Source organism: Phacochoerus africanus, chromosome 2 (genome assembly GCF_016906955.1).
Source record: "Phacochoerus africanus isolate WHEZ1 chromosome 2, ROS_Pafr_v1, whole genome shotgun sequence".
In the NCBI taxonomy this organism is placed as follows: Eukaryota; Metazoa; Chordata; class Mammalia; order Artiodactyla; family Suidae; genus Phacochoerus; species Phacochoerus africanus.
The window spans coordinates 89,816,171-89,842,868 of NC_062545.1; the positions used below are offsets into that span (position 1 = coordinate 89,816,171).

The following is a 26,698-nucleotide window of genomic DNA, read 5'->3' on the forward strand; positions in this document are numbered from 1 at the left end:
AACTTTCTTATGAACTTTACTCATGATTCCTGCATGGCTCTACAACTGAATCTTGTGAGTGACTCTCCACACAAGGGAGAGCAAGAATACTTGGCAAGACTTTAACATTAGACAGAAACCCAGGGGGTGAGGACAGAAGGGCACTGTGGGAGGCCTTTTGGGAGCTCGGCAGTGCTCCATCCCAGGCCAGTCCTTTCACTAACGCCCTTCCCAGCCAGGGTTCCTCCTCTGTGGTAAAGAAGAAGCACAACCAAGGAAAACAGGAAACATACTGCCTCGGGTGTTCATCACGGAAAATGGAACTGCCTCTCGGCATGACTGATCTACGGGTGCCCTTAATTCCAGGCTTAAAAAACAAATGACTTTGGAGTTCCCGTCACCGCGCAGTGGTTATCGAATCCGACTGGGAACCATGAGGTTGCGGGTTCGATCCCTGCCCTTGCTCAGTGGGTTAATGATCCGGCGTTGCTGTGAGCTGTGGTGTAGGTCACAGGCAAGGCTCAGATATGGCATTGCTATGGCTGTGCTATAGGCCACCAGCTGCAGCTCTGATTCAAACCCTAGCCTGCAAACTTCCATATACAGAGGGTGTGGCCCTAAATTAATTAATGTATTGATTGATTAATCCATTAATTAATTAATACGACTTTAAGAAAAGCTTCCTGAGATTTATAATTACATTCCAAGACTCATTTCCAGAGTAGTTTACCCAAGTGTTTTATCATACATGAAGTACAGTTAACCCTCCTGTTTTCCTGACTCATCTGCAGCTTTGTTGGTTGGGAGGCTTGTTTCACTTGTGTTTGTTTTTTAAGTTTGCACCCTTCACACCAAAGCAGTGATTTTCTCAATTCATTTCTCCCTGGGGAAGTCTCATTTTGTCTCTTCATTGCCAACATTTCTTCTTCCTCTTAAGAAGCGTGAGCTGGGCCAGAGACCCAATTTGACATATTATGCAGTTGATAGCAATAACCCTGCCACAGTTATTGATATTAATAAACCTCTTTATTGATATCTACTGTGCTTGATAGGGAAAAGTTATATTATAGGTGTCATTCTCTTCTACTCTAAGGGCATTTTCCCAATTTCAAGTTTTCTTGGCAAACCCATGATCTACAAGAAAGCATCTTTTTTTGTTTCCTATGGCCGCACCTGTGGCATGTGGAGGTTCCCAGGCTAGGGGTCAAATAGGAGCTGCAGCTGCCACCACAGCCACAGCAACACCAGATCCTCGCTGCATCTGTTGCCTACCCTACAGCTTGAAGCAATGCCAGATCCTTAAAAAGAGAGCTAAGTCTTGTTAAAGGTGTGTTCTATGAGCAAGTCTGCTCTTCAAGCTTGGTCCAGCAGCCCAGTGCCAGGTCATGGAGTAGGAAGGTTAAAATAGGCCAGATAGCATTGTGAACAGTACAGACAGGGGTCTGGATAAGGATGACAAAATGCTGTGTTGCAAATCACTGAAACATTATTCGGGATGAGAAATGTTTTCATTTTTCCATGCAGTCATTGGAATATAAATACTTTTCAGTGAGATTCCAGAATCAGCTATTTTTTTCATCCCTAATGACCCAGCCAGTCTATTGAAGATTATAGTCTGTGGGAGTTCTATCGTGGCTCAGCTATAATGAACCCTACTAGTATCCATGAGGACATGGGTTCAATCCCTGGTCTCACTCAGTTTGTTAAGGATACAGCGTTTCTGAGAGCTGTGGTGTAGGTCACAGAAATGGCTCAGATCCTGTGTTGCTGTGACTGTGGTATAAGCTGGCAGCTGCACCTCCAATTTGACCCCTAGCCTGGGAACTTCATATGCCTCAGTAAAGGCATTAAAAAATATATATATAGACTGTGTTCTGGTCCAACCTGCAAAATGTCGGTTGCCTGAACGTAGTCCCTGGACTGTGCTGAGTTCCATAGTCCCTGGCCATGCAATTCTGCTGCCCTCTGCCTCCTCCGCCCCATCCCAACCCTGTGTTCTGAACCTCTGTGCTCTCTTCCGCTTCACCCCCTCTGTCAGGGCCAGCTTTTTAAAGTCCTTTTTTGGTGGGAAGGATTGCTCCTTTAGTTGATGTGTGACAGTCAGACTCTAAGCAGGAAAAACAGAAACTTCCTCAGGCATCAAGTTGCATTTTTATAGGTCGAAACAGTCAAATGCAAGCCATTTATCTCTATATACTATTATTTACAAGAAAGAGAATGTAATGCAGGAAAAAAAAGCATTTGGAGTTCTCGTCGTGGCTCAGTGATTAACAAATTTGACTAGCATCCATGAGGATGCAGGTTTGATCCCTGGCCTCACTCAGTGGGTTGAGCATCTGGCGTTGCCATGAGCTGTGGTGTAGGTCACAGACATGGCTCAGATCCTGCATTGCTGTGGCTGTGGCGTTGGCTGAAAGCTGTAGCTCCAATTGGACCCCTAGCCTGGGAAACTCCATATGCCCCAGATACAGCCCTAAAAAATAATAATAATAATTAACACTGGACATGTGTTAGGTGGAGGAGGAGCTGAGAAGCCAAACAGGAGACAGAGGCTTCTGCCCACAGATGAAGAAGAGCAAGTGCTTCTTCCCCACCCCCACCCCAGGGAGAGATAAAAAAATTGGAGGTCGTGTTCTTGGGATCTGAGGACCAGCTCATTTGAGAGGAGCTGGATGCCTGAGGCACCTATCCAGGTGAAGCTGGAGATGCAGAGGAGAGAGAGTTGTTGCCAGAGCAGAGACCTGGGGCACACAGGGAAGTGGAGACCTGTCCTACCTTTCCCTACCCTGCCCACCAATGTCACTGTTGGCCAAACCCAGCCAGAAGCCAGATGGTGCAGAGGCCTTTGAAATGCTGCCTGCAAGGCACCACCACCACCCCGACTCCTGGAACCAGAGAAGAGGGAAGGTCAAAGAATGACTGAGGGATGCATTCAGAGCCCAAATCCTAAGGGATCCCATCACCAGGCAGCAATATGGCGCTGGTAATCAGGTCATGAAACATTGCTCAGCCAGAACCCACCAATAGCTCTTGCTATCCAATCGCTTCATTTCCATGTATTGTGGGAACCCACAGGTCATTGTGCTTCAGGGCTTTCCCCATATTATTTGCACTTAATTAAAAACAGGAGGCTGTCTCCCTGTGTATCAAGTAATTTTAAAACTGCAACAGAGTTACTTATTTTCCAAGGGAAATGTCTTTTTGAGTACCCAAATCTATTGGTTTCTGTAAAGTAATAAACAGTGTAATCACCCTAGATGGTCATCAGTGTTACTGGTATCTTCCTGATGTAGTTACTCATCTTAGCCATCCTTGAATTGAAGCAATTGCACTCCATGTTTTGAGGCCAGCTCTTACAATGATCTGATTTTCCACTCAAAAGACATGCTCTAGATGAATGGATGTTTAAAGGGATGGAGGGATGGGTGCTGGAAATACATGGATGTTAATGACAATGATGATGTCCCTGGATTTTAAATAAGGCTTTCTTCTGGTGGCCGTGGGAATCATAAAGTGCCACAGTTCATTCAGGGTCATAAGTGCAAAATGTGAACCTCATCAGTGTGAGAGTTTATCTTCATGCCCTAGTTAAAATGTTAAATTAAAAGTAGAAAGAGATGGGAGTTCCCATCATGGCTCAGCGGTTAACAACCCGACTAGGATCCATGAGGGCTCGGGTTTGATCCCTGGCATCACTCAGTGAGTTAAGAATCTGGTGTTTCTGTGAGCTGCGGTGTAGGTCACAGATGCCACTCAGATCTGTCATTGCTGTGGCTATAGTAGGCTGGCAGCTGTAGCTCCGATTTGACCCCTAGCCTGGGAACTTCCATATGCCACAATTCATTCAAAAATGTTAATTATTCACTCATTCCTTACTGCAGGTGAGGAGAGTTTGAATGTATTTTCTTTATTCAGATAATAAATACTAAACTGTTACCTGAATTATTCAGATTCCTTTCCTGATGTTCACATCCTCTATGCACTGAACTTTTGCAAGATGCTATAAATCCTTCCCCCAGCCACCACCTACAATGTCCTGTGGGGCTGAACTTTTTTATGACTTAAAATATGATTAAGTTGTGAGCTCTTCAAACACAGTTCCTAACTCTTAATAAATCTTGCAAATTGTTCAAAATTTATTGTAAAATGAAAGCAGGTAAAATATCGTATTTTAAGTACAATTGTCAATACCAAGGGCATGAAACTAATCAGGCATCTCGCGAACCAGAGACAGTTGAAGAGCTCTTTGTAGATCACTTGAGGATGAGTAATGCTTAGAAATTGGAGTTTGAAAAAGCCCTAACTGGGACTATTAAAACATCCCCCCAAAAGTTCTTGCTTCTAAGCTATTTTTTAAAAGCAGGAATTTAGAACCAGTGCATTGCATTCTTCCCCCCTTTGCATGTAATGATTCCCTCTAGCTGATACCTAGTAATATCTTCAAAATATATATATATATATATATATATATATATATATATATATATATATTTACAAAACCAAATTACAGGATGCTTTGGGGCAGGAATTAATGGTTTGAAGTGGCTGAAATACAGATATCTTCTGCAACCATAACTTGCCAAAAACCGCTTAACACTATTGTACCAGCTCTCTTCCTATGGGGGATTTGTGTTCCGTTAAGAAGTAAGCAAAGAAAGGTGTTAACCAGCTTAAACAGACAAAATCCTGGAAATCTAAACGTGCTTTTAAACATGTATTTGCTTTTTAACAATTCTGTAGAAACACGGCAGAAAATGTCAGTTTTTTTCCCAAAATGACATTCATTGATATAAAAGGCATTTTAAATGTCAAATGGAAGAACATTTCTAAAGGAACTTCAATGTGATCAATTTCTTACTCTTCAGAGTATAAAGCTACTGCTTAAAGTTGAATTTTCCTTGTCTATATTAAATTAATTCTTTAAAAAGTGTTCCCTTTTCATGGGCTTCACAGATTTTGGTTTTTTGTTTGGTCGGTTATTTTGGGGGTTTGGGGTTTTTTTAGGTTTATTGAAGTATAGTTGATTTACAGTGTCCTGCTGGTCTCAGGTATACAGCAAAGTGATTCAGTTATACTATATATACATGTTCTTCAGATTCTTTTTCAGATTCCATTATAGGTTATTAAAAAATATTGAGCATTGTTCCCCATGTTCTACAGTAAGTCTTGTTGGTTATCTGTTTTACACATGGTTGTATGTATATGTTAATCCCAAACTCCTGTTCTATCCGCCACCCTCCTCCCCCTTTGGTAACCATAAATTTGTTTTCTATGTCTGTGAGTCTATTTCTGTTTTCTAAATATAAACTCACTTGTATCAGATTTTGGTATTAAATATGATATTCATGTAGCTCTTCCTGGCCCAAGTGTTTACCAGCAAAATATAATAGTCACCTATGGATGCAGTAGGGACTATGAGGATTGAAGGCAGAAGAACAGTGTCATTTTGCACCTGGGCTGGGCTGCATCGCTGTGCTCTAATCACTGTACACTTTCCCTAATAAATTGCAGAACCTTTCCTCTACCAGTGTTCTCAAACTTTTCCAGGAATCTTAATCCTTGGAGAGCTTGTTAAAACACAGATTGCTGGACCCTATCCTGAGAGACTCTACATCATTAGGTGTGAAGTGAGGCAAATTTGCATTTCTAACAAGTGCCCAGAGACTCTGGTGCTGCTGAGTGGCTCTGGGCACACTCAGAGAAGCCCTCCTCCACAGAAATAGCTGAACTGTAATCTACATTCGGGCTTTAATATTTGCAAAGCTCTTTCACACCTTTGTATTAGATTAATTTCTAAATGTTGCCATAAGATGCACAGGATAGCTCTTCTCTCCATTTTTTAAAATTTTTTATTAAAGAGTAGATGATTTACAATGCTGTGCCAGTTTTAGCTGTACAGCAAAATGACTCAGTCATACATATATATTCTCTTTTTTATAATATTTTCCATCATGTCCTATCCCAAGAGGCTGGATATATTTCCCTATGTTGTACAGTAGGACCCCATTGTCCATCCACTCCACATGTAACAGTTTGCATCCACCAACCCCAAACTCCCTGTCCATCCCACTCCCTCCACTCTCACAAGTCTTCTCCATGTCCAGATCTCTTTCTGTTTTGTAGATAGGTTCAATTATGCCATATTTTAGATTCCACATATAAGGGATATCCTATGGTATTTGTCTTTCTCTTTCTGACTTCACTTTATATGATAATCTCTAGTTGCATCCATATTACTGCAAATGGCATATTTCTTTCTTTGTAATGGCTGAGTAGTATTCCACTGTGTGATTTTATATGCATGTATGTGTGTGTGTGTGTGTGTGTGTGTATAGACCCACATTTTCTTAATCCATTCATCTGTCTGGATATATTCCCAGAAGTAGGGTTGCTGGATCATATGGTAGTCCTATATTTATTTTTCTGCAGTACATCCATACTGTTTTCCATAGTGGCTGTGAAACTCACAACACTAATGGCTTGAACCCACCCAGAACCCAGATTGGGACTTGAACTCATGGTTTGTTTGGGTTTTTTTCTTTATTTTATTTATTTATTTATTTATTTATTTATTTATTTATTATCTTTTGATTTTTTAGGGCCACACCTGCAGCATATGGAGGTTCCAAGGCTAGGGATCTAATGGGAGCTATAGCTGCCAGCCTATGCCAGAGCCACAGCAATGCCAGATCTGAGCCCTTTCTGAAACCTACACCATAGCTCACGGCAACACTGGATCCTTAACCCCCTGAGCAAGGCCAGGGATCGAACCTGCAACCTCGTGGTTCTTAGTCGGATTCGTTTCCACTGGGCCATGATGGGAACTCCCCGTGGTTTTTAAATTAGAATTGCTCACCCCATGTCTGGACTTACTGAGGTTCAGGTTCTTTGTGCTTCAGTGCAGAAGGAATTCAGCAAGAGACAAAGTGATAGGCAAGAAATAGATTTATTAAGATAGGACGCTCATGAGAGATGCAAGTGAGCAGGCAAGGAGGCTCTGTCCCGAGGATCAGGTGGGCTACAGTTTTATCATCCAAGGGGAGTGGGGGGTCAGAAAATTCCACCTCTTCCTTTTTCTTCTAGTAGTAGCTCCTCCTTTTGTAACTGGCAAGAGAGCATTTGACCCTATAAGGTCAAACCAGGACTGCCCTGGTGCTTATTCAAATCAGCAGAAGGGTGGCCCTTAAACTCCTGCCCTTGGTCTTAACCTGAATGCAGGCCTCACCCTGTCCCCCACTCAATGACCTGAGGCATATCTCATGCCTCCACTAGTCAAGCAAGCCTGCTTCATTCTGATGGCTTTCTTGGACAGTTATTAACTGACAGTGGTCTCCCAAAGTTCCCTAGATTTCCTTCTCTATCTATGGTCAATTACTGTGATTTACACAACTACCTGCTCTATCCCTATCAGTTGCACCAATTTACATTCTCACCAACAGTTCTCTTTCATCCACACCCTCTCCGGCATTTGTTATTTGTAGACTTAGAGATGGGCTTTCTGACCAGTGTGAGATTGTAAATGAGAAACCCTGAGGCTTTCCTTCCTGTGCCCTGTCTCCGTGAATACAACCACCATCAATGAACATTCTGAGCTGGAAACCCATAAGTCATCCCAGGCTCTGTCCTCTCCTTGCACTTGCATCCATCCATGTCCCAGGAGAGCTGCATTTCCTCCCCATCTTCCAGGCATCCTTCTCCCTTCCACTTCTGGACCTTTGCACATATTGTTTTCTCTTCCTGATAAATGTCAAATAGAAAAAAAAAATGCACAACCTAAAAGTTGAGAGTTATGTCTTATTCAGCAGAAAAAAAACTGAGGACTTAAGTCAAGGACTCAGCATCTCAGATCACCCTGAGGAACTGCTCCAAAGAGGCAAGGGGTGAAGCCAGGGTAGACAGGAGTTTTTGCAACGAAGACCAGGAAGTCAGAACAACAAAGGTTACTGTTAATTAAAGAAAACCAGGAGTTCCCATCACGGCTCAGCAGAAATGAATCTGACTAGTATCCATGAAGACGCAGGTTCAATCCATGGCCTTGCTCAGTGGGTTAAGGATCTGGCATTTCCCTGAGCTGTGGCATAGGTCACAGATGCAGCTTGGTCCCACATTGCTATGGCTGTGGTGTAGGCTGGCAGCTGTAGCTCTGATTTGACCCCTAGCCTGGGAACTTCCATATGCCATGGGTGTAGCCCTAAAGAGACAAAAAAAAAAGGAAGGAAGGAAGAGAGAGAGAGAAGGAAGGAAGGAAGGAAGGAAAGAAAGAAAGAAAGAAAGAAAGAAAGAAAGAAAGAAAGAAAGAAAGAAAGAAAGAAAGAAAGAAAGAAAGAAAGAAAAAGAAAGAAAGAAAGAAAGAAAGAAAGAAAGAAAGAAAGAAAGAAAGAAAGAAAGAAAGAAAGAAGAAGGAAGAGGAAGGAAGGAAGGAAGGAAGGAAGGAAGGAAGGAAGGAAGGAAGGAAGGAAGGAAGGAAGGAAAGAAAGAATGGAAGGAAGGAAGGAAGGAAAGAAAGAATGGAAGGAAGGAAGGAAGAAAGAAAGAAAAAGAAAGGAAGGAAGGAAGGAAAGATATCTCAAGTTAATGAATTTAGTGCTATTCTGTGTCTGGGAAGATGCAAGAGTCTAGGTTCACTATTTGGGGCCAGTATCCTGATCCTGTGCTTTCTTATCCTGAGTCTCCTCAGGGTGAACTGTGGCAATGGGAGTGGGGTTGGGGGTGAAGGGCTGCAGCAGGTGACTGCTGGAGTTCCATTCTGAGTTCCCTCAGAGTCCACCTTCCAGGCAGCTATAATGTGACGGCCTGACGGCTGCAGCATTCTTTGTTTATTGGCAGCAATATTTTTTATTCAGAGTACCTTGATACTCATGTATAAACTTTTCTGGAAAAATGGTTCTAAGATTTGATATAGAATATTAAAATAGGTTGAGTTAACCTTTGATACATCTCTAATACATTCTGTTCCCTTTTTAGTATTCACGAACCCCATTTCTCCTTCAAAGTTGCTAATTCTGTGGTACCTCTTTTTAAAAATTCACCATTCCCTCAGTAGGAGACTATGTCCGAAACAGTCTTGCTTGAAGCACACGAGCTATGTTTGGCGAGACCTCCTCTTAAGGTGGGACCCCCAGCATCATGTGGGATCTAATTCTCATTTCTCATGCTTGATTCAACCTGCTTTTTCCTCTCACAAGTGCTCTGCTTCTTCAGTTGTCCCTTTTTTCCATTAGTGTCATTAACTTCAGCACAAGGCTAATCAAGGCCTGGGGTTGCACGGGGTGAGCTGCTCTCCTAAGAAAAAGTGTAGTGTTAATAAACACAAATACACTTCTACTGTGAAGTTTTATAAGGAATATAAACAAGAAGTTTGCTAAATTGTCAGACTCACAATTGTTCAAATGTAGCTGATATAACCTTATCTTGAAACTTCTCAAGTCTGTGTTTTCATTGAAAGAAGTTCTCTCTGGATGCCTTGCTTAATAATTACTCAAATCTCAGCATCTGAACTCCCCTCTAACCAAAGCTGGGAGTGGGTAGTAGGTAGCATTGTCAAATCCCAGAGCTCGAGGACAGTTCAATGACCTGGAGTATAAGATTTAAGTAGTTTAGAGATTCATTATTGAAAAGTAAATAGCTGACCTTTTGTTTTGTTTTGTTTTGTTTTGTTTTGTTTTGTTTTTTAGGACCATACCTGTAGCATATGGAAGTTCGAATTGGAACCGCAGCTGCCAGCCTACACCACAGCTGCAGCAACACGAGATCTGAGCCCCGTCTTCGATCTACACCACAGCTCCCAGCAACACCAGATCCTTAACCCACTGAGCGAGGAATCCTGGTGTTTTAAGTATCCAGGGATCAAACCCACATCCTCATGGAAACTAGTCCGGTCCATTACCACTGAGCCACTTGGGAACTCCATGACCTTTTGTTTTATGTCTCGTATTAGTAAAGCCACCTGCCCCTGATTGGCAGGGTCATTGTTCTGTGCTGTAAGTAGCATGTAATTCACAAAGGTTCTGCTGAGCCATTTCATTGGATGCTACCCACCCTCTTTCTATCCAACTCCTGATGATCTAGCACCTTGTTAAACTAACAGTTGTTCCTAGAGATCATGGTGCATTGCCTCAGTGCCAGCCTTATTAAGTACCCATCACTGATTATACTGAGTGCATTCATCTTCCTATGCCTCAGTTTCTTTATCTGCCCGGTGGGGTGAGAGTACCTTGTAACTTGGAAGTGACCCTTAGGTACAATAACATGCATACCTAGCAGGTGCTCAATAAAGTAGAGCTATTGCCATATCTGTCAGCTATGGCTACTATCGGCACTAAGGCACCAGCGGAATTTATCATGTTCTTCCTTGCTGCCCCAGTGCCTTTGAACCTGACAGTTGGTAGATACTGAGCAGTTTTGGTTGAGTGAATGTGAGCATTCCTACATGAATGAATGAGTGAAGCCCTGGCAGAGAGGAAAACATCAACAACTTCTGGGGATGTTTTTGGTAGAAATAAAATGGACCCATTAGGAAAACTGAACTTTAGTGCTGAGCCTGCCATAAGTTAATTTTGAGTAGTACTTTTAGGTTTTCTCAGTCTCTGATTCTTTATCTATAAGTGGGACAGCAATGCCTATTGCCTTTCTCAAGGGGGGGAGGGCAGCATTTAATAGATATAAATGAAATGAAGAATGACTATAGAGAAAAGAAAGCAGTAACAAAATATGCCAGCAATGAAAGACTATACTGGGACTCCAGAAGGAAAGATGAAGGAAGCACAAAAATGTGTCTCTTGAAGGCAGCCTTCGATGTGTACTGCTTGTGAAGGTCAGAGAGTCAGGAGGGAGGGACCAGACACTGACAACATGCAAAGAAGAGGAGAGGAAAACCCAGGGGAAAGGTCATATTTGGCAAGTATTTGAATCAAATGATGGGAAAAGATTTAGTTTGGAAATGGCAACAAATTGCAAATTTGTATGCAATGTAATTAACTTATAATAGTTATTAAAACCTCTGAGGATCATTTTGCATAAAAAATGTAGAAATATTTTGCAATCCTAAGTTATCAGATAAGTATAAAATTACTTGGTATTTCGTAGCTAAGCCATCACACTAAGTCACTCCAAACTTTGGGATTTGGCAAATTTAGAGTTCCTGCCTTAAAAAAGACTCTTCAGTTTTCCCGTCCAAAATACTAAGAATAGAGTGGGATGAAGTGGAAAATTACTGCACTTCACAGGTTTTTATTAGGTCTTTATTCTGCCTTGAATTCTTTATGGAATGAAGTCAGATTTTAAGAATTAAAATTAATGTTTGATCTTTGGTAATAATTTCAATGTGACAATTTCCAAACAATTAGAAAACTTTAAGAGATTAATTAAATCAATTCATAATCTTACCATCTTCTGTTCCATGTAATTGGATCCTTCTGTTTTGCTTTAAACTAAAAGAATATTATCCATTATTAATATCACAGGAGTTCTACCCATTATTTATTGTACGCTGTGCATCTTAAAATAATAACCTGAGGCACACCTGGCTAGCTCAGGCAGTAGAGTATGAGACTTTTTTTTTTTTTTTTGTCTTTTTGCTATTTCTTGGGCCGCTCCTGCGGCATATGGAGGTTCCCAGGCTAGGGGTCGAATTGGAGCTGTAGCTCCCGGCCTACGCCAGAGCTGCAGCAACGCGGGATCCAAGACTCGTCTGCAACCTACACCACAGCTCACGGCAACGCTGGATCCTTAACCCACTGAGCAAGGGCAGGGACCGAACCCGCAACCTCATGGTTCCTAGTCAGATTCGTTAACCACTGCGCCACAATGGGAACTCCCAAGTATGAGACTCTTAAGATAACAATTTGCCTTTGCTGTATCAAGCGCTTTTGTAAAATGCCATTTCCTCCCATGTGCTGGTTTTCCATCCTGACCGCGTGTTAGGATCACCTAGAAAGCTTTTCAGACATACCAATGCAGAGGCCCTTTCCTAGGGATCTAATTGTCTAAATAAATTCCTTGGCAGCAGGGCCCAAATATTGATACAGTTCTGAAAATTTCCCAGGATTCTGATATTCGCACAGAACACAGAGTCTCCCAGACTTTTGGTTCATATTCTCCCAAGACCTCCCTAAAATTCCATTCAGCACCTTTGGCAAATTGTAAAGAACAATTTTTTTTAAGGTGTAAAATCATGACTCTCATAAATATAAAATGAACACATGTGAAAGATTCCTCTAACTTACTAATTAATGAGGAAACAAATAAGATGTTACAATTGGTTCAAAAGAGAATCCAAAGACAGGCAAAGTATAAGCCAGGGGTAGACCACCTACAGCCCTGGGAGCCAAACCCAGCCTACCACTTGATTCTAAATTGAATACTGTTAGAGATCATGTTACAATGTAAACTCAGTGTGACTCTGAGCTTTGTAGTTTTTACGTTATGTGAGGCAGGGTTTAAGCCTAATATTACAGATTTGCCATTTTTGTTTAGTGAAGGAAAAGTATAATAAACTAAACTGAGAAAAAAAAAATGTGCCTTGATAGAGGATTTTAGAAGAAGAAGAATGTATAGTTCTTTCTGAAGCTGACCACTGGTCAGAGCCATTTTTCTTTTTTTTTTTTTTTTTTTTATTTAGGGCCGCACCCACAGCATATGGAAGTTCCCAGGCTAGGAGTAGAATCAGAGCTACAGCTGCTGACCTATGCCACAGTCACAGCAACACTATATCCGAGCTTCATCTGCAACCTACACCACAGTTCACAGCAATGCCAGATCCCTAACCCACTGAGCAGGGCCAGGGATTGAACCTGCATCCTCATGATACTAGTTGGATTTGTTTCCTCTGAGCCACAATGGGAACTCCCAGGGCACTTTTCTTTCTAGCCTTGGGCCACCTCTCTTAATTACCCACTTTAATCACTTAAGAAGACATCAGTAGTGACTGCACACTGTAAATCAGGTGGAAATCTAAAATGGCTTAAAGTAAATGAAGAAAAAGTTTAAGTATCCTTTAGACTGTACCTAGAACATAACAGATGCCAAATAAACATTAGTTTCCTCCTCAATACTGCCTGTCAAGATTCTTTTCTTTTGGAGTTCTTGTTGTGGCTCAGCAGGTTAAGAATCCGGCTAGTATCCAAGAGGATGTGGATTTGATCCCTGGCCTCGCTCAGTAGGTTAAGGATCTGGTTTTGCTGTGAGCTGTGCTATAGGTCGCAAATGTGGCTCAGATCTGGTGTTGCTGTGGCTGTGGTGTAGGCCAGGAGTTGCAGCTCCAACTTGACGTCTAGCCTGAAATTTACATATGCCACAGGTGCAGCCCTAAAAAAAAAAAAAATGTTTTTAAAGATTCTATTCTTTAATCTATTTTACTGAAGGATAGTTAATTTACAAAGTCATCTTAATTTCTGTTGCACAGCAAAGTCATTCAGATATATACACACACATACATACATACACACATATATGTATATATATATTCTTTTTCATATTCTTTTCCACTATGGTTTATCACAGGATAGTGACTATAATTCCCTGTACCATACAGTAGGACCTTGTTGTTTATCCATCCCATGTCTAATGGTTTGCCTCTGCTAATCCCAAACTCCTAGGCCATTCCTTCCCATGCCTCCCAAGACTCCAAGACTAGATTTTGAGGCCATAATCCCATAGAAACATCTAACTAAAATAGTAAAGAACAATGAAGTCCTCCAGGGGGTAGCAATTAATTTTCTTTTCAATTTCAGTTTTAATCCAAATACTATTTTAGTGTTAACAATAACAATGATTTGGTAGGAAAATATTTTTATTTCTGTGGTGACTTTGCTTAAGACTTTTACTTAATGAGTAGATACTTTGAAATTTCACATTTACCTCAGATAATCAAGGAGATATCTTTTTATCTGAAGTTTAAAAAAATCTAAAAATAACATCTATAAGAAAAACTTTTGTTTGTTTGTTTGGGGCCACACCTATGGTATATGGAAGTTCCTGGGCTAGGGGTAAATTGGAGCTGCAGCAAGGCCTACAACACAGCCATAGCAACAATGGATCCAAACCACATCTGTGACCTAGGCTGCAGCTTGCAGCAATGCTGGATCCTTAACCCACTGAATGAGGCCAGGGATCAAAGCCGTATCCTCATGGACACTATGTCAGGTTCTTAACCCACTGAGCCACAATAGCAATTCCATCTCTAAGAAAAACTTTTAAAACTGTATATTTCTGTAAATGTAATTTTATATTTAGTATTTATACATTTCATAGTGCACAAAAGATAATATTGGAGATTTCAGTGATCTCAAGCTTCACCAAAAAAACGTTTTGTGTATTTATGTTGAGAGACTTAACAATAGACTTTTTGTTTTTTGGCCACGCCTACAGCATGTGGAAGTTCCTGGGCCAGAGATGGAGCTCTCACCACACCAGTAACTCGAGCCACAGTGGTGACAATGATGTGTCCTTAACTCACTGAGCCACCAGGGAACTCCTAGACTTTTAAAAAGGAGTAATTACCATTATTTTTTAAATGATACTTACTATTTAAAATGCTAAAGGATGAAGAAAATTACCAAGAAGGAAAAATAAAATCATCATTCTAAACTTTTGCTACTCAGAAATAACTAAATATTATGTCTTTCCAGACATCTCTCAATACATTTTAAAAGATGGACCAGATAGAAGTGCTTTTAGAAACTTGGAATTTTTCTGTAACACCACACTAATAAAATGTACTGCATTTAATTTTACTTGACTTTAATGGAAGAAAATGAAATTGAAATGACACTCAAGAAATTGCTGAATTTCAGCTAAATATTTCCTTACTTCATGAAATATTCACTCTTAAAAGATCCCCAAAGGCTAAGAAGAAAGATTATCTGAAATATTAATCCAAGGTCATTATCATGTACACTGTATGTATCAACATTAAGCAGCACTTTTCATGTACTGTTATAAAAGATAAAATTATCAAAACAGTCATAATCCAGCAATCTTCACTCCCCCACATCCTAAATCTTGATAATTAGGTGAGTATTTTACATTGTCGAGGTTTATAAATTTAAAATGGATTCTGCAGCCACAACTCCCAGGGCTTCTTGGACAGATTTCTGTATTTAAATGGATTTAAGGCTCACTCTCCAGTCTTCTATCACAGCTACTGCATTCCTGCATTCTTTGTTTTGATTTGTCTTTTATTGGGCTGGAATGCATCATCAGATAATTGCTTCAGGAAAGGCTCCTGGGTATCAAAGCTCCTGAGGGCTTGGCTCCTAAAAGGAAAATCTATTTCTCTATTCACAGCACTTCTGATATCAAATGAAGCAAGTGTTTTCCCCCATCAACCAACTCTCCACTCTCCAGACCTCAGCTGATTTAATTATGACATAAGCACCCGGAGTTGGTATGGATCCCACAGGTAAAGAGCTTAGGTCACAAGACTGCCCCCTTCAGATGCCCGTCACCAGCCCCAGGCTGTCACTCGTACTTGTGATCAACCAACTAAAAATTGGATCTGGCAGTGCTGTGACTGTGGTATAGGCCAGAGGTTACAGCTCCGATTCGACCCCTAGCCTGGGAACCTCTGTATGTGGCAGGTTTGGCTCTAACAATCCAAAAAAAAGAGAGAGAGAGAGAGAGAGAAAGAGACAGTTTTAAATGGGCACCAAACACTTCCTATGGCCTTTTCCCCCAAGTTTCCCACCAAGGGAGCAGGCAGAAATGCACGGCTCCCTGTTTCTCACTGGAACAAGTTTGAAGAGGTACTTTTCCAGCTGTGGCCTAAGGGTCAGAAATGTAGAAGCTCTGCATCAGGAACCAAAGGCAGAGACAAACACATAATTTTTTTTATTGTATCTTAGCTACCTACTACCTGTAACTTTCAAATGTAAAGGACAGCTTGACTTTTGGGGTTTCTTTTTTCCTCCATTTTCACTGATGCCCAACTATTAGAATTGCAATGTTCAATTGTCTCAAAAAGTTTACTTTTTCTAAATCAGGAAGAGAAAGGCAAATACCATGTGATATCACTTATATCTGGAATCTAATATATGGCAAATGAACCTATCTGCAGAAAACAAACTCATGGACATGGGAACAGACTTGTGGTCGCCAAGTGGGAGGGAGAGGGATGGACTAGGAGTTTGAGGTTAGTAGATGCAAACTATTGTGTTTGGAGTGGATACGCAGTGAGAGCCTGCTGAATAGCACAGGAAAGTTTATCTAATCACTTGTGATGAACATGATGGAGGATAATTGAGAAAAAGAAAGTATATATGTGTGTGACTGGATCACTTTGCTGTACAGCAGAAATTGACAGAACATTATAAATCAACTATAATAAATTTTTTTAACTTTTTAAAAACTTTAGGAGTTCCCATTGTGGCTCAGTTGAAATGAATCTGGCTAGTATCTATGAGGACACAGGTTTGATCCCTGGCCTTGCTCAGTGAGTTAAGGATCTAGCATTGCTGTGAGCTGTGGTGTAGGCCAGCAGCTACAGCTCCGATTTGACCCCTAGCCTGGGACCGTCCATATACCTTGGGTCTGGCCCTAAAAAGATACACACACATTTTATTTATTTATTTATTTATTTATTTTTAGGGCTGCACCCGAGGCACATGGAAGTTCCCAAGCCAGGTGTCCTAATTGAGCTATAGCATCCAGCCTATGCCACAGCCACAGCAACTCGGGGTCCGAGCTGCATTTGCGACCTGCACCACAGCTCATAGCAACACCGGATCCTTAACCCACTGACCAAGGCCAGGGATCGAACCCACATCCTCATGGATACTAATTGGATTCATTAACCACTGAGCCATGAAGGGAACTCCCAAACTTTACTTTTTCTAAAGCCAAATCATATTAAAGTATTCTGGAAAATAGAGCATTTTGCTATCTCACATCCCCCGTTGTGCAGGCTCACTTATAGGAAGTCCTCCTTTTATCTGAGTTAGCTATTTATTCTTGCCATATTTTTAAATAATGTATATCCTTTGAGTCATCTGTTTTATATATTATTTACTGACTTCCTATTTTTGCAAGTAAGGATTTAAGTTTCTTACAATACCATCCTCTGTCAATACGATGATAATTATTATTGAATCAATAATCAGTGTCCAAATAATGTATTAACAGCTGACCTATTTCCTCTAAATATGTTTACTTTCTGTTTTCCTGGAATTAGTGTTTTCTTTGATTTTTTTCCCCTTAATGTTCTTTGTACTTATTGCCAATTCTTCACAAATTTTCTAGTATGATTTTCTACCTCACTTCTGATTCTGAACTTATCACTTCTGTTTTTTAGCAATGTCCTCTTTGAATTATATTGAACTATATTGAATATAATTGCCTATGCTCTACAGTAGGACTTTGTTGTTTATCCATCCTATCTATAATAGTTTGCATCTGCTAATCCCAAACTCCCAATCTATCCCTCCCCCACCCACCTCTCCCTTGGCAACTACAAATCTCTGTCTGTGAGTCTGTCTCTGTTTTGTAGATAAGTTCATTTATGCCATATTTCAGATTCCATGTATAAGTGATATCATATGATGTTTGTCTTTCTCTTTCTAACTAACTTAGTATGATAATCTCTCAGTCCATCCGTGTTGCTACCAATGGCATTGTTTCATTGTTTTTTATGGCTAATATTCCATTGTTACTTCTTTATCCATTCATCTGTTGATGGACATTTAGGTTGTTTCCATATGTTTTCTCTGGATAGATGCCCAGGAGTAGGATTGCAGTATCATATGGTAGCTCTATTTTTAGCTTTTTTATAAAACCTCTATACTGTCCTCTATAGTGGCTGCACCAATTTACATTCCCACCAACAACATAGGAGGAGTGACCCTCACACTTGACTGATAGTATAGAACTTTCCTCTGACCATGCTGCCCTCCCAGCTAGCTGTTCCTAGAATGTGAAAGATCTCCTTCTTCCTTTGGCTTTTTTGTTTGCATTCGCCAAACTCTCACCTCCTTCAGGTCTTGCTCATATACATAGTGTATTCTCAGTGACCACCCATAGAAAATTGCAAACCCGGCATTCCCATCTTCTTTCCTGCCTCATTTTACGTCATTGACTCTTATCACCACCCAGTGTATTTTACTTTATTTTGTCTTCCTCCACTAGATGGTAACCTCCTTGGGGCCAGAAACTTTTATCTGTTTTGTTCACTGATGTATCTCAGTACCTGGAACAGTGCCTGGCACATAGTAGGCTATCAATATCTCCTTGGTGAGCCAATGAACAATAAGCACATATGTTCTATTTCAACAATATGCCAAAAAGGAAGATAACTTTTTTTATGATAAATAAGAATGGATGTGTTTGATAGAGAATAAAGAACTTGCTAGTCGGTTCTCCTGAAGATCTAAAGGAGATCGTGGACCTTTTGTTTTTAATTTTTTTTAATTAAAGTATAGTTGATTTACAATATTGTGTCAATTTTTTCTGTACAGCACAGTGACCCAGTCATACAGCTCTGATTTGACCCCTAGCCTGGGAAACTCCATATGCCCGGGGAGGAGCCCAAGAAATGTCAAAAAGACAAAAAAAACAAAAAACAAAAAACCATAATTATTTAGAAAATGTTTATAAGTGGTGGTAAGGTTTGGATGATATTTTTATTTTGAAGGAATTCACTTAGTAGTTTCAATATCAAAGCAAGAGAGGGAGTTCCCATCGTGGCTCAGCAGAAACAAATTTGACTGGCATCCATTAGGACACAGGTTCAATCCTGTGGGTCAAGGATCCAGCGTTGCCGTGAGCTGTGGTGTAGGTTGCAGACTGGCTTGGATCCCACATTGCTGTGGCTGTGGCATAGCAGGCAGCTGCAGCTCCAATTCAACCCCTAGTCTGGGAAGCTCCATACGCTGTGGGTGCGGCCTTCAAAAGACAGAAAAAAAAGAAAAAAAAATCAAGGCAAGAGAGAGAACAAGGAATTTTTAAAATCACATTTAAGGAAGTTCCCGTTGTGGTTCCAAAGGTTACCAACCTGACTAGTATCCATGAGGATGTGGGTTCAATCCCTGGCCTTGTTCAGTGGGTTTAGGATCCAGCATTGCTGTGAACCGTGGTATAGGCCACAGATGTGGCTCAGATCCCACATTGCTGTGGCTGTGGAATAGGCCTGCAGCTCTGATTGGACCCCTAACATGGGAACTTCCATATGCTGCGGGTGTGGCCCTAAAAAGCAAAATAATAATAATAATAATAATCACACTTAAGTAGGGCTTCTAGATTCAGCAAAGAAAAATACAAGATACCCAATTAAAATCTGAATTTCAGATAAACAACCGTGTTTTACGATAGGTATGTTTCAATAGGAACATTGTATTGTATCTAGCAACCCTACCTTTAAATAACCAACTGTCCTACCAGTGAGATAACTTGGATGGGTTTATTGTGAATGTGAATGTGAAGACGCCACAAGGAAAAGAGACACGAATCCATTTTTGCTGGTTGATGACATAAAGCAACAAGCTGCTTTAATCTGACTAAAGTCCCTATAGTGAGCAAGGTGTGAGTAATGGGTGTTGGCCTAGAGCAGAGTGACGACACCTGTCATTGGACTTCTTTCCCAACTTGATCTTCTCATAAAGTGCAAAGATACCACCATAAGAACACAGATTCACATGCATTTCTCCATAGTACAAAGAAGTCAAATCAGATCACTGATAGTATGCGAGGTCTTCAGTTTCTCAGCCCTGATCCCTCCAAGGGGGTGTGTTAGACAGCTCAGGTCACTATAACAAAACCTCATAGACTGGGTGGTTTCAACAGCAGAAATGTATTCCTTGCAGTTTTGGAGGCTGGAAAATCCAAGAATGAATTGCCAGCAGATTCAGGTCCTGGTCAGGGCTCTTTTCCTGGTTAGCACAAAGATTCCTTCTTGCTGTATCTCCACATGGCAGAGAAGGGCTGTGTCTCTGCTGTCTCTTCTTATTTCTAAGGACATGAATCCCATTCACCACAGCCCCACTCTCAGGACCTAATCATCTCCCAAAGACCCCCACCTCCAAATGCTTTCACCTTGGAGACAAGGACTTAAACATATGAGTTTGGGAAGGATGCAGACATTTAATTCATGGCGATGGAGAGCCGAATAAAACTACAGGTGAATATCCAGAGAGATCTCATATGTTAGGAAATGCTGATAGTCCGATAGTTAAGTGAATTATAGGGAGACACACATAGGCACCCTCCCAAGGTAAAGAGAAGAGAGAGGGCATCTCTGAAATCTGGTTACCACACACCACAGGCAGGTTTTATTTTAAGAAACTAATAAAAGTAATATGATTCTACTTTTCAGAGCTGTTTATCACTTGGAATTTCAGTTTGGGTGACTGCACTCTAGTAAATTAGCTGACAGAGAATCCAAAGATTATGTCTACATCCAGACAGTCTATTCATCATGCTTAGCATTTGGATTTGAGCACAGCTTTCCCACATGCTTGCCAAAATGCCACCACAGCCGGCACAGAAAGCTCCCTGTTTTGATCTACCTGATGCCTTAAATATTGTCAGTGGCTCTGGATTTAGGTTTATCGGACTTCTAATAACCTGCCAATCTCTTTATCTGAAAATTCATAGAACCACTTTATTAGTTTATAAATACTTATTGATTTTAATTTTCCACCAAAGGGGGAGTGAACTTCAGTACCTCAGTATGTACTTAAGAAAGCAATGCAAAATGGTTGCAGAAATGATCATGGTATAATCATGTAGGAATGAAAACACCTTTAAATGTTATTAAATATTTAGTTGTACCAGCAAGACAAAGTTCTAATTATCTGAGTAACCCACACCTTCACCCTCCCCAGATCATTTTGCAAATAGGCAAGTGATTCAGTCAGATTATCCAATTTTGGAAAATCATAATTCAAATTTTTTAATTGGTGAAAAGCCCAAAATGTGATCACTGAAATTCCCCCCAAATCCAATTGCATACAATTTAGGATGGTGTGACTGGAAGGTGGATAAAATTTCTGGGCCAAAACTGCACAGCTAATTGGCTGGGAGGACCAGATGGGGATGGAAGTGTTCTATTCCAACACCATCTGCGGTTTGGCGCCACCTGCTGACCTAGTCAGTTTTTACCACCTGGTCCCTCATGTGCTGTCTCGCTGGGCAGTAATTCCTGAAATTCTGGGCAGTTGGTGCTCTTTTACTGTCTCATGTCCAGAAGTATTGGGCCTGAATAAAAGGTGCATTGTGATTCACCCACTGTCTCCCTAGGTTTGCATACAGGACTGCCTGCCTTTCTGGACCCATGCGGAGGTTCTTGTTTTTTCCAATTTGTTGTTTAAAACATGGTATTAAAATAGTCAAGTCAAATGCTATTTTTCAAAAATTAATTTTAACTTTCGGTTTTCTTTTTTGCTTTCTATTTTTTGGGGATATGCTGGGACAGAAGGAATTGGTCCAGGAGCTTCCTCCACAGACGGTTCTTGGTCTCCATCTGCTGGGGCCTCCACCTCCCCGTCAGAAACTCTGCCTTCCTTTACTACACTGAGCATCTTCTCTCCGCCTGATCAGAGTGCCACAGACATAATGTCCATTGATGAGACAGTACTAATCCCACGACTAAGCATCCCCACTGATGATTATTCTGCCATCAGCCACTTGGCTCCGGAAATTTCCCATTTGCCTGCATCTTCAGACAGCTGGTTAAGTACCAGCAGCCAAGGTCCAGTCAGAGACTTAGATGAAATAGCTCTCGCTAGCTCTCCCACCTCCCTGGAGGTCCCAGGATTCAGTGGATATGTTTCCACGCCGGATCATTTCCTGGAAGACACCACCTCTGACCCCAATGCACAGTACATCACCACCAGCTCCGTGACCATGGCCACCAGGGGCCGAGAGCTTGTCGTGTTCTTCAGTCTGCGTGTGGCCAACATGCCCTTCTCCACTGACCTCTTCAACAAGAGCTCACTCGAGTATCAGGCTCTAGAGCAACGATTCACACAGCTGGTGAGTGGCTATGGCTTACCAGTGTGCATCCTTTCTTTCTTGTTATTACTTTATAATAGAATGCTTGGCTATCTCCAGCAATGCAATTGTTGAAAGAGTCAAACCTCTGTTGCCCGTGGTGTTCAGCTAGAGTGTTGAGATGGATTCAGGTCCAAAAGGCAGGTCTGTGGTGGACCAGCCTCATGAGGACAAACCTATCCTTAAGATCATTTCACTACAGCGCCTCCTAGTTAATTTTCCGAGGAATAATACACAGCCCGCAGGACTGAACTGGGAATATATAAACAACATAAGCAGACTTTTCCTAAATTATAAAGCCATATGCTGTTTTCCAGCCATCTGACAAAAGGGTTCAAGGCTAAAATGGTCCAGCACAAATGAGGCAAATAATTCCAGTGTGAGAAATTTTTTAATTCCCCTAAAGTTCTGGCAAAAAAAAAAAAAAGAACTAAATGGCTTAGCATCACAAGCTCTAACCAAAACAGTGAGAAGATAACCATGATGGCATATAACTTTGATTATAAAACACCCCCCAAACTCACACGTTTATGTTGTTTGTACATGTCTGATAAATGTCCAATAAGAAATACATACACATACAAAAAAAAAAAAAGAAATACATACACAGGAGTTCCCATCATGGTGCATCGAAAACGAATCAAAGAACCATAGGTTGCAGCTTCAATCCCTGGCCTCGATTAGTGGGTTAAGGATCTGGCATTGCCATGAGCTGTGGTGTAGGTCACAGACGTGGCTCAGATCCCACGTTGCTGTGGCTGTGGCATAGGCCAGGACCTGTAGCTGCAACTGGTCCCCTAGTCTGAGAAACCCCATATGCTGTGGGTGAAGCCCTAAAAAGCAAAAAAAGAAAAAGAGAAATACATACACAGTGAGGAATGCTGAACTATGAACCTCTACACAGTTACAGCCAATTAAAGTACACAGTGCATATCACAAAGGTTACAGAATTTCTAAAAATAACAGGAAAAAGTATTTGTAAGCCTCATATAAGTTAAATTATTCAGTAAATTAAAACTACATAAAATGAGTTCCTTTCGTGGCACAGCTGGCTCAGCGGAAACTTCCACATGCTGCAGCGCGGCCCTAAAAACAAACAAAAAACAAAAACCACCCGGGCATGGTGCCCTGGGGCTCTGTTCTTTTTTTTTTTTTTTTTGCTATTTCTTTGGGCCGCTCCCGCGGCTTATGGAGGTTCCCAGGCTAGGGGTCGAATTGGAGCTGTAGCCACTGGCCTACACCAGAGCCACAGCAACGCAGGATCCGAGCCATGTCTGCAACCTACACCACAGCTCACGGCAACGCCGGATCGTTAACCCATTGAGCAAGGGCAGGGACTGAACCCACAACCTCATGGTTCCTAGTCGGATTCGTTAACCACTGCGCCACGACGGGAACTCCCTGGGGCTCTGTTCTTTAAGACTGTCCCATTATCTACTCGCCTCTCTTGGGGGAGGGAAGAGATAGCACAAAATTTTACCTGGGTTTTTTTTTTTCAGTTTTTTTGTTGTTGTTGTTGTTGTTTTTAGGGCCACATAGGGAGGGCATATGGAAGTTCCCAGGCTAGAGGTCAAATCAGAGCTATAGCTGCTGGCCTACACCAGAGCCACAGCAATGCGGGATCCATGCTGAGTCTGGGACCTTCACCACAACTCAGGGCAATGCCAGATCCTTAACCCACGGAGGAAGGCCAGGGATCAAACTCGCTGAGCCACAGTGGGAACTCCAAGCTCAGGTGTATTAATTAGGGTACATGCTAGGCTGCCATAATGAAAAATCAAGATAGAGTAACTTGAAGTTCCCGGGTGGCTTAGCAGGTTAAGGATCTGACGTTGTCACTGCTGCAGATAAAGTCACTGCTGTGGTGCAGGCTCAATCCCTGGCCCCAGAACTTCTGCCAAAAAAAAGAATACAGGATCTCAAACAGAATACACGTTTATTTCCCTTTCACTTGATGGGTGGGAAAACTCAGTTCTGCAAGATCAGCCAGGGACTCACACTCCCTCCACCTTATAAATCTGCCAGCCCAGGGGCATTTCCTCACGCAGTCAAAGCTGGGTCACTGGTACATCCCTTTGGGGAAAGAGAAGAAGCCTGGGGCAAGCAAGATCCTAAGAAAGTGGTACCAAAGTTGCCCACATCTCTTCCTCTCATATCTGATTGGTGGGAACTGGTCACATGGCTACACCTTGCTGCAAGGGAGGCTGGGAAATGTGGCGGCTCCTCTAGCTGGGAGCCTCTTTCTCTTGAAGAAGAGACTGGATGTGGGAGAAGGGACCAGATAGTTGTCTGCACACTAGGTGAGGACAAGGAATTTCCACCAGAGGTCAAAGTACTGTTAAGACACAAAGAGGAGTTCCCATTGTGGCTCAGCAGTAACAAACCCAACTGGTATCAATGAGGACAGGGGTTCGTTCCCTGGCCTTGCTCGGTGGGTTAAGAATCCAGCGTTGCGGTGAACTGTGGTATAGGTCAGACTCGGCTTGGATCCTGCATTGTTGTGGCTGTGGTGTAGACCAGCAGCTACAGCTCTAATTAGACTCCTAGCCTGGAGTCTCCTGCAGGCCAATCTGTGGCTGGGCTCCATATGCCACAAGTGCCACCTTAAAAATAAAACCACACACACACACACACACACACAAAGAATAAGCCTAGTCAAAGTAGGTAGGAGAAAACGAGAGCAGGCTGAAAAAAGAAGTTCCACACTTAGTATAAAATCTCATTTTACCTTCACAATAACTTTGTGGGGACAGAGGTTACTGGGGGGGAGGGGGGCTAACATGTGAGTCTGGGTCAGAGTCAAAATTGCAGTGGGGGAGGGGCGGGGACCAAAAATAGCAGGTCAAGGACAAGCTTGGGAGGTTGTAGCTTGTGTCTGCATCCCCTCTGGTTTGCTAGGTGTCGGTTCATGAAAGAGAGAGCTCACTTTCAGGGCCAAGATGACTGCCCTGTTCCTGGCCCTGAAAGGATGGCTGTGGTGCGCAGAGGCAGGCAGGGAACCAGAAGCAAAATTCCCTGGGGCGTGCTTGGGAGATGATGAGTAGAGTTTGGGCACAGTCCTTAGGGAACCACTTTTTCTTCTCCTTCACAATTCAGGTAAGAACACTAAGGTACAACACAGTAGCTAAAGGGCTAAATAAAGGTCTTACCATTAGTTAGTGACTGTTCCTAATATCCTGACTGCCAAGTTCTCTGCTATTTCCACCGTTTATGTGGATGAAAAACCTCCCGCACAGACAGACAATCTGACATTTACACTGTTGTTTTTCTTTTCATTCTTTTATTTAGCTTGATATAGCTTTCTTTTTTCTTTTTCATTTTGTTTAAAGCTTAGTTGATTTACAATGTTTCTTCAATTTCTGTTGTAAAACAAAGTGACCCAGTCGTACATATATGTACATTCTTTTTTTTTTCATACTATCTTCCATCATGTTCCAACCCAAGAGATTGGACATGGTTCCCTGTGCTGTACAGTAGGACATCATTGCTTATCCATTGTAAATGTAATTGTTTGCACCTACTAACCCAAACTCCCAGTCCATCCCATTCCCTCTCCCCACCCTTGATGACCACAAGTCTGCTCTCTATGTCTGTGAGTCTGTTTCCATTGTAGATAGGTTCATTTGTGTCATATTTTAAATTCTACAAATAAGTGATATCATACGGTATTTGTTTATTTTAAGAGGTAATTTCAAACTGGTTGCTTTGCAAGGAAGTCCCATATACTACGTGCAGGCCAGTCTGCAGCTGGGCTCAGTTTGGAACATGTGGGGGGTTTTTTTGTCTTTTTGTCTTTTTAGGTCCACACCCTCAGCATATGGAAGTTCCCAGGCTAGGGATCCAATCAGAGCTGAAGCCCCCAGCCGACGCCACAGCCACAGCAACAGCAACATAGGATTCAAGCGGTGTCTGCGATCTATACCACAGCTCACAGCAGCACCGAATCCTTAACCCACTGAGCAAGGCCAGAGATCGAACCCTCATTCTCATGGATACAGTTCAGGTTTGTTACCACTGAGCCATGATGGGAACTCCTGAACATGTTTTTTTAGTTGTTTTTTTTTTGTTTCATTTTGTTCTGTTTTGTTTTAATAACAGAACCTGCCGTCCTTGCTTGGCTGATAGCATTGACCTAGTTTTTATGGTTTTTTTTTTTTTGTCTTTTTTGTTGTTGTTGTTGCTATTTCTTGGGCCGCTCCCGCGGCATATGGAGGTTCCCAGGCTAGGGGTTGAATCGGCGCTGTAGCCACCGGCCTATGCCAGAGCCACAGCAACGCGGGTTCCGAGCCACGTCTGCAACCTACACCACAGCTCACGGCAACGCCAGATCATTAACCCACTGAGCAAGGGCAGGGATCGAACCCGCAACCTCATGGTTCCTAGTCGGATTCGTCAACCACTGCGCCACAACGGGAACTCCATGGTTTTTTTTTTAATTCTCTGTTATCACAATTCGTCATGAAGAAAATCACTGACCATTCATTTCACCACATAGATAAACGAGTGGAAATACAGGACATAATCACTGCAAATAGATTATCAAATAGTGGCAAGACTGACAGCACTAACAGCCTGAACCTAGCCAGAACACAGACAGGGACTTGAACCCATGTGCCAGGACTCAAACCCAGCCTAAACCCAGATTGGGACTTGAACCCACAGTTTTAAATTAGAATCACTCACCAGGTATCTGGACTTACTGAGGTGCAGGTTATTCATGCGTCCTCACAGAAGAAATTCA

At 41.9% G+C, this 26,698-nt stretch overlaps 1 protein-coding gene across 4 annotated transcripts in view; it reads left to right on the plus strand.

Annotated features, from left to right (window-relative positions):
* Positions 1–26,698, plus strand: part of IMPG1 (interphotoreceptor matrix proteoglycan 1) — a 148,860-nt gene that overhangs the window by 81,373 nt on the left and 40,789 nt on the right. For all 4 annotated transcript variants that reach the window (XM_047763585.1, XM_047763592.1, XM_047763599.1 and 1 more), the window contains one exon: positions 21,380–21,939. In XM_047763585.1, the coding sequence (XP_047619541.1) occupies positions 21,380–21,939 (560 nt within the window). The remainder of the gene's footprint in view (positions 1–21,379; positions 21,940–26,698) is intronic.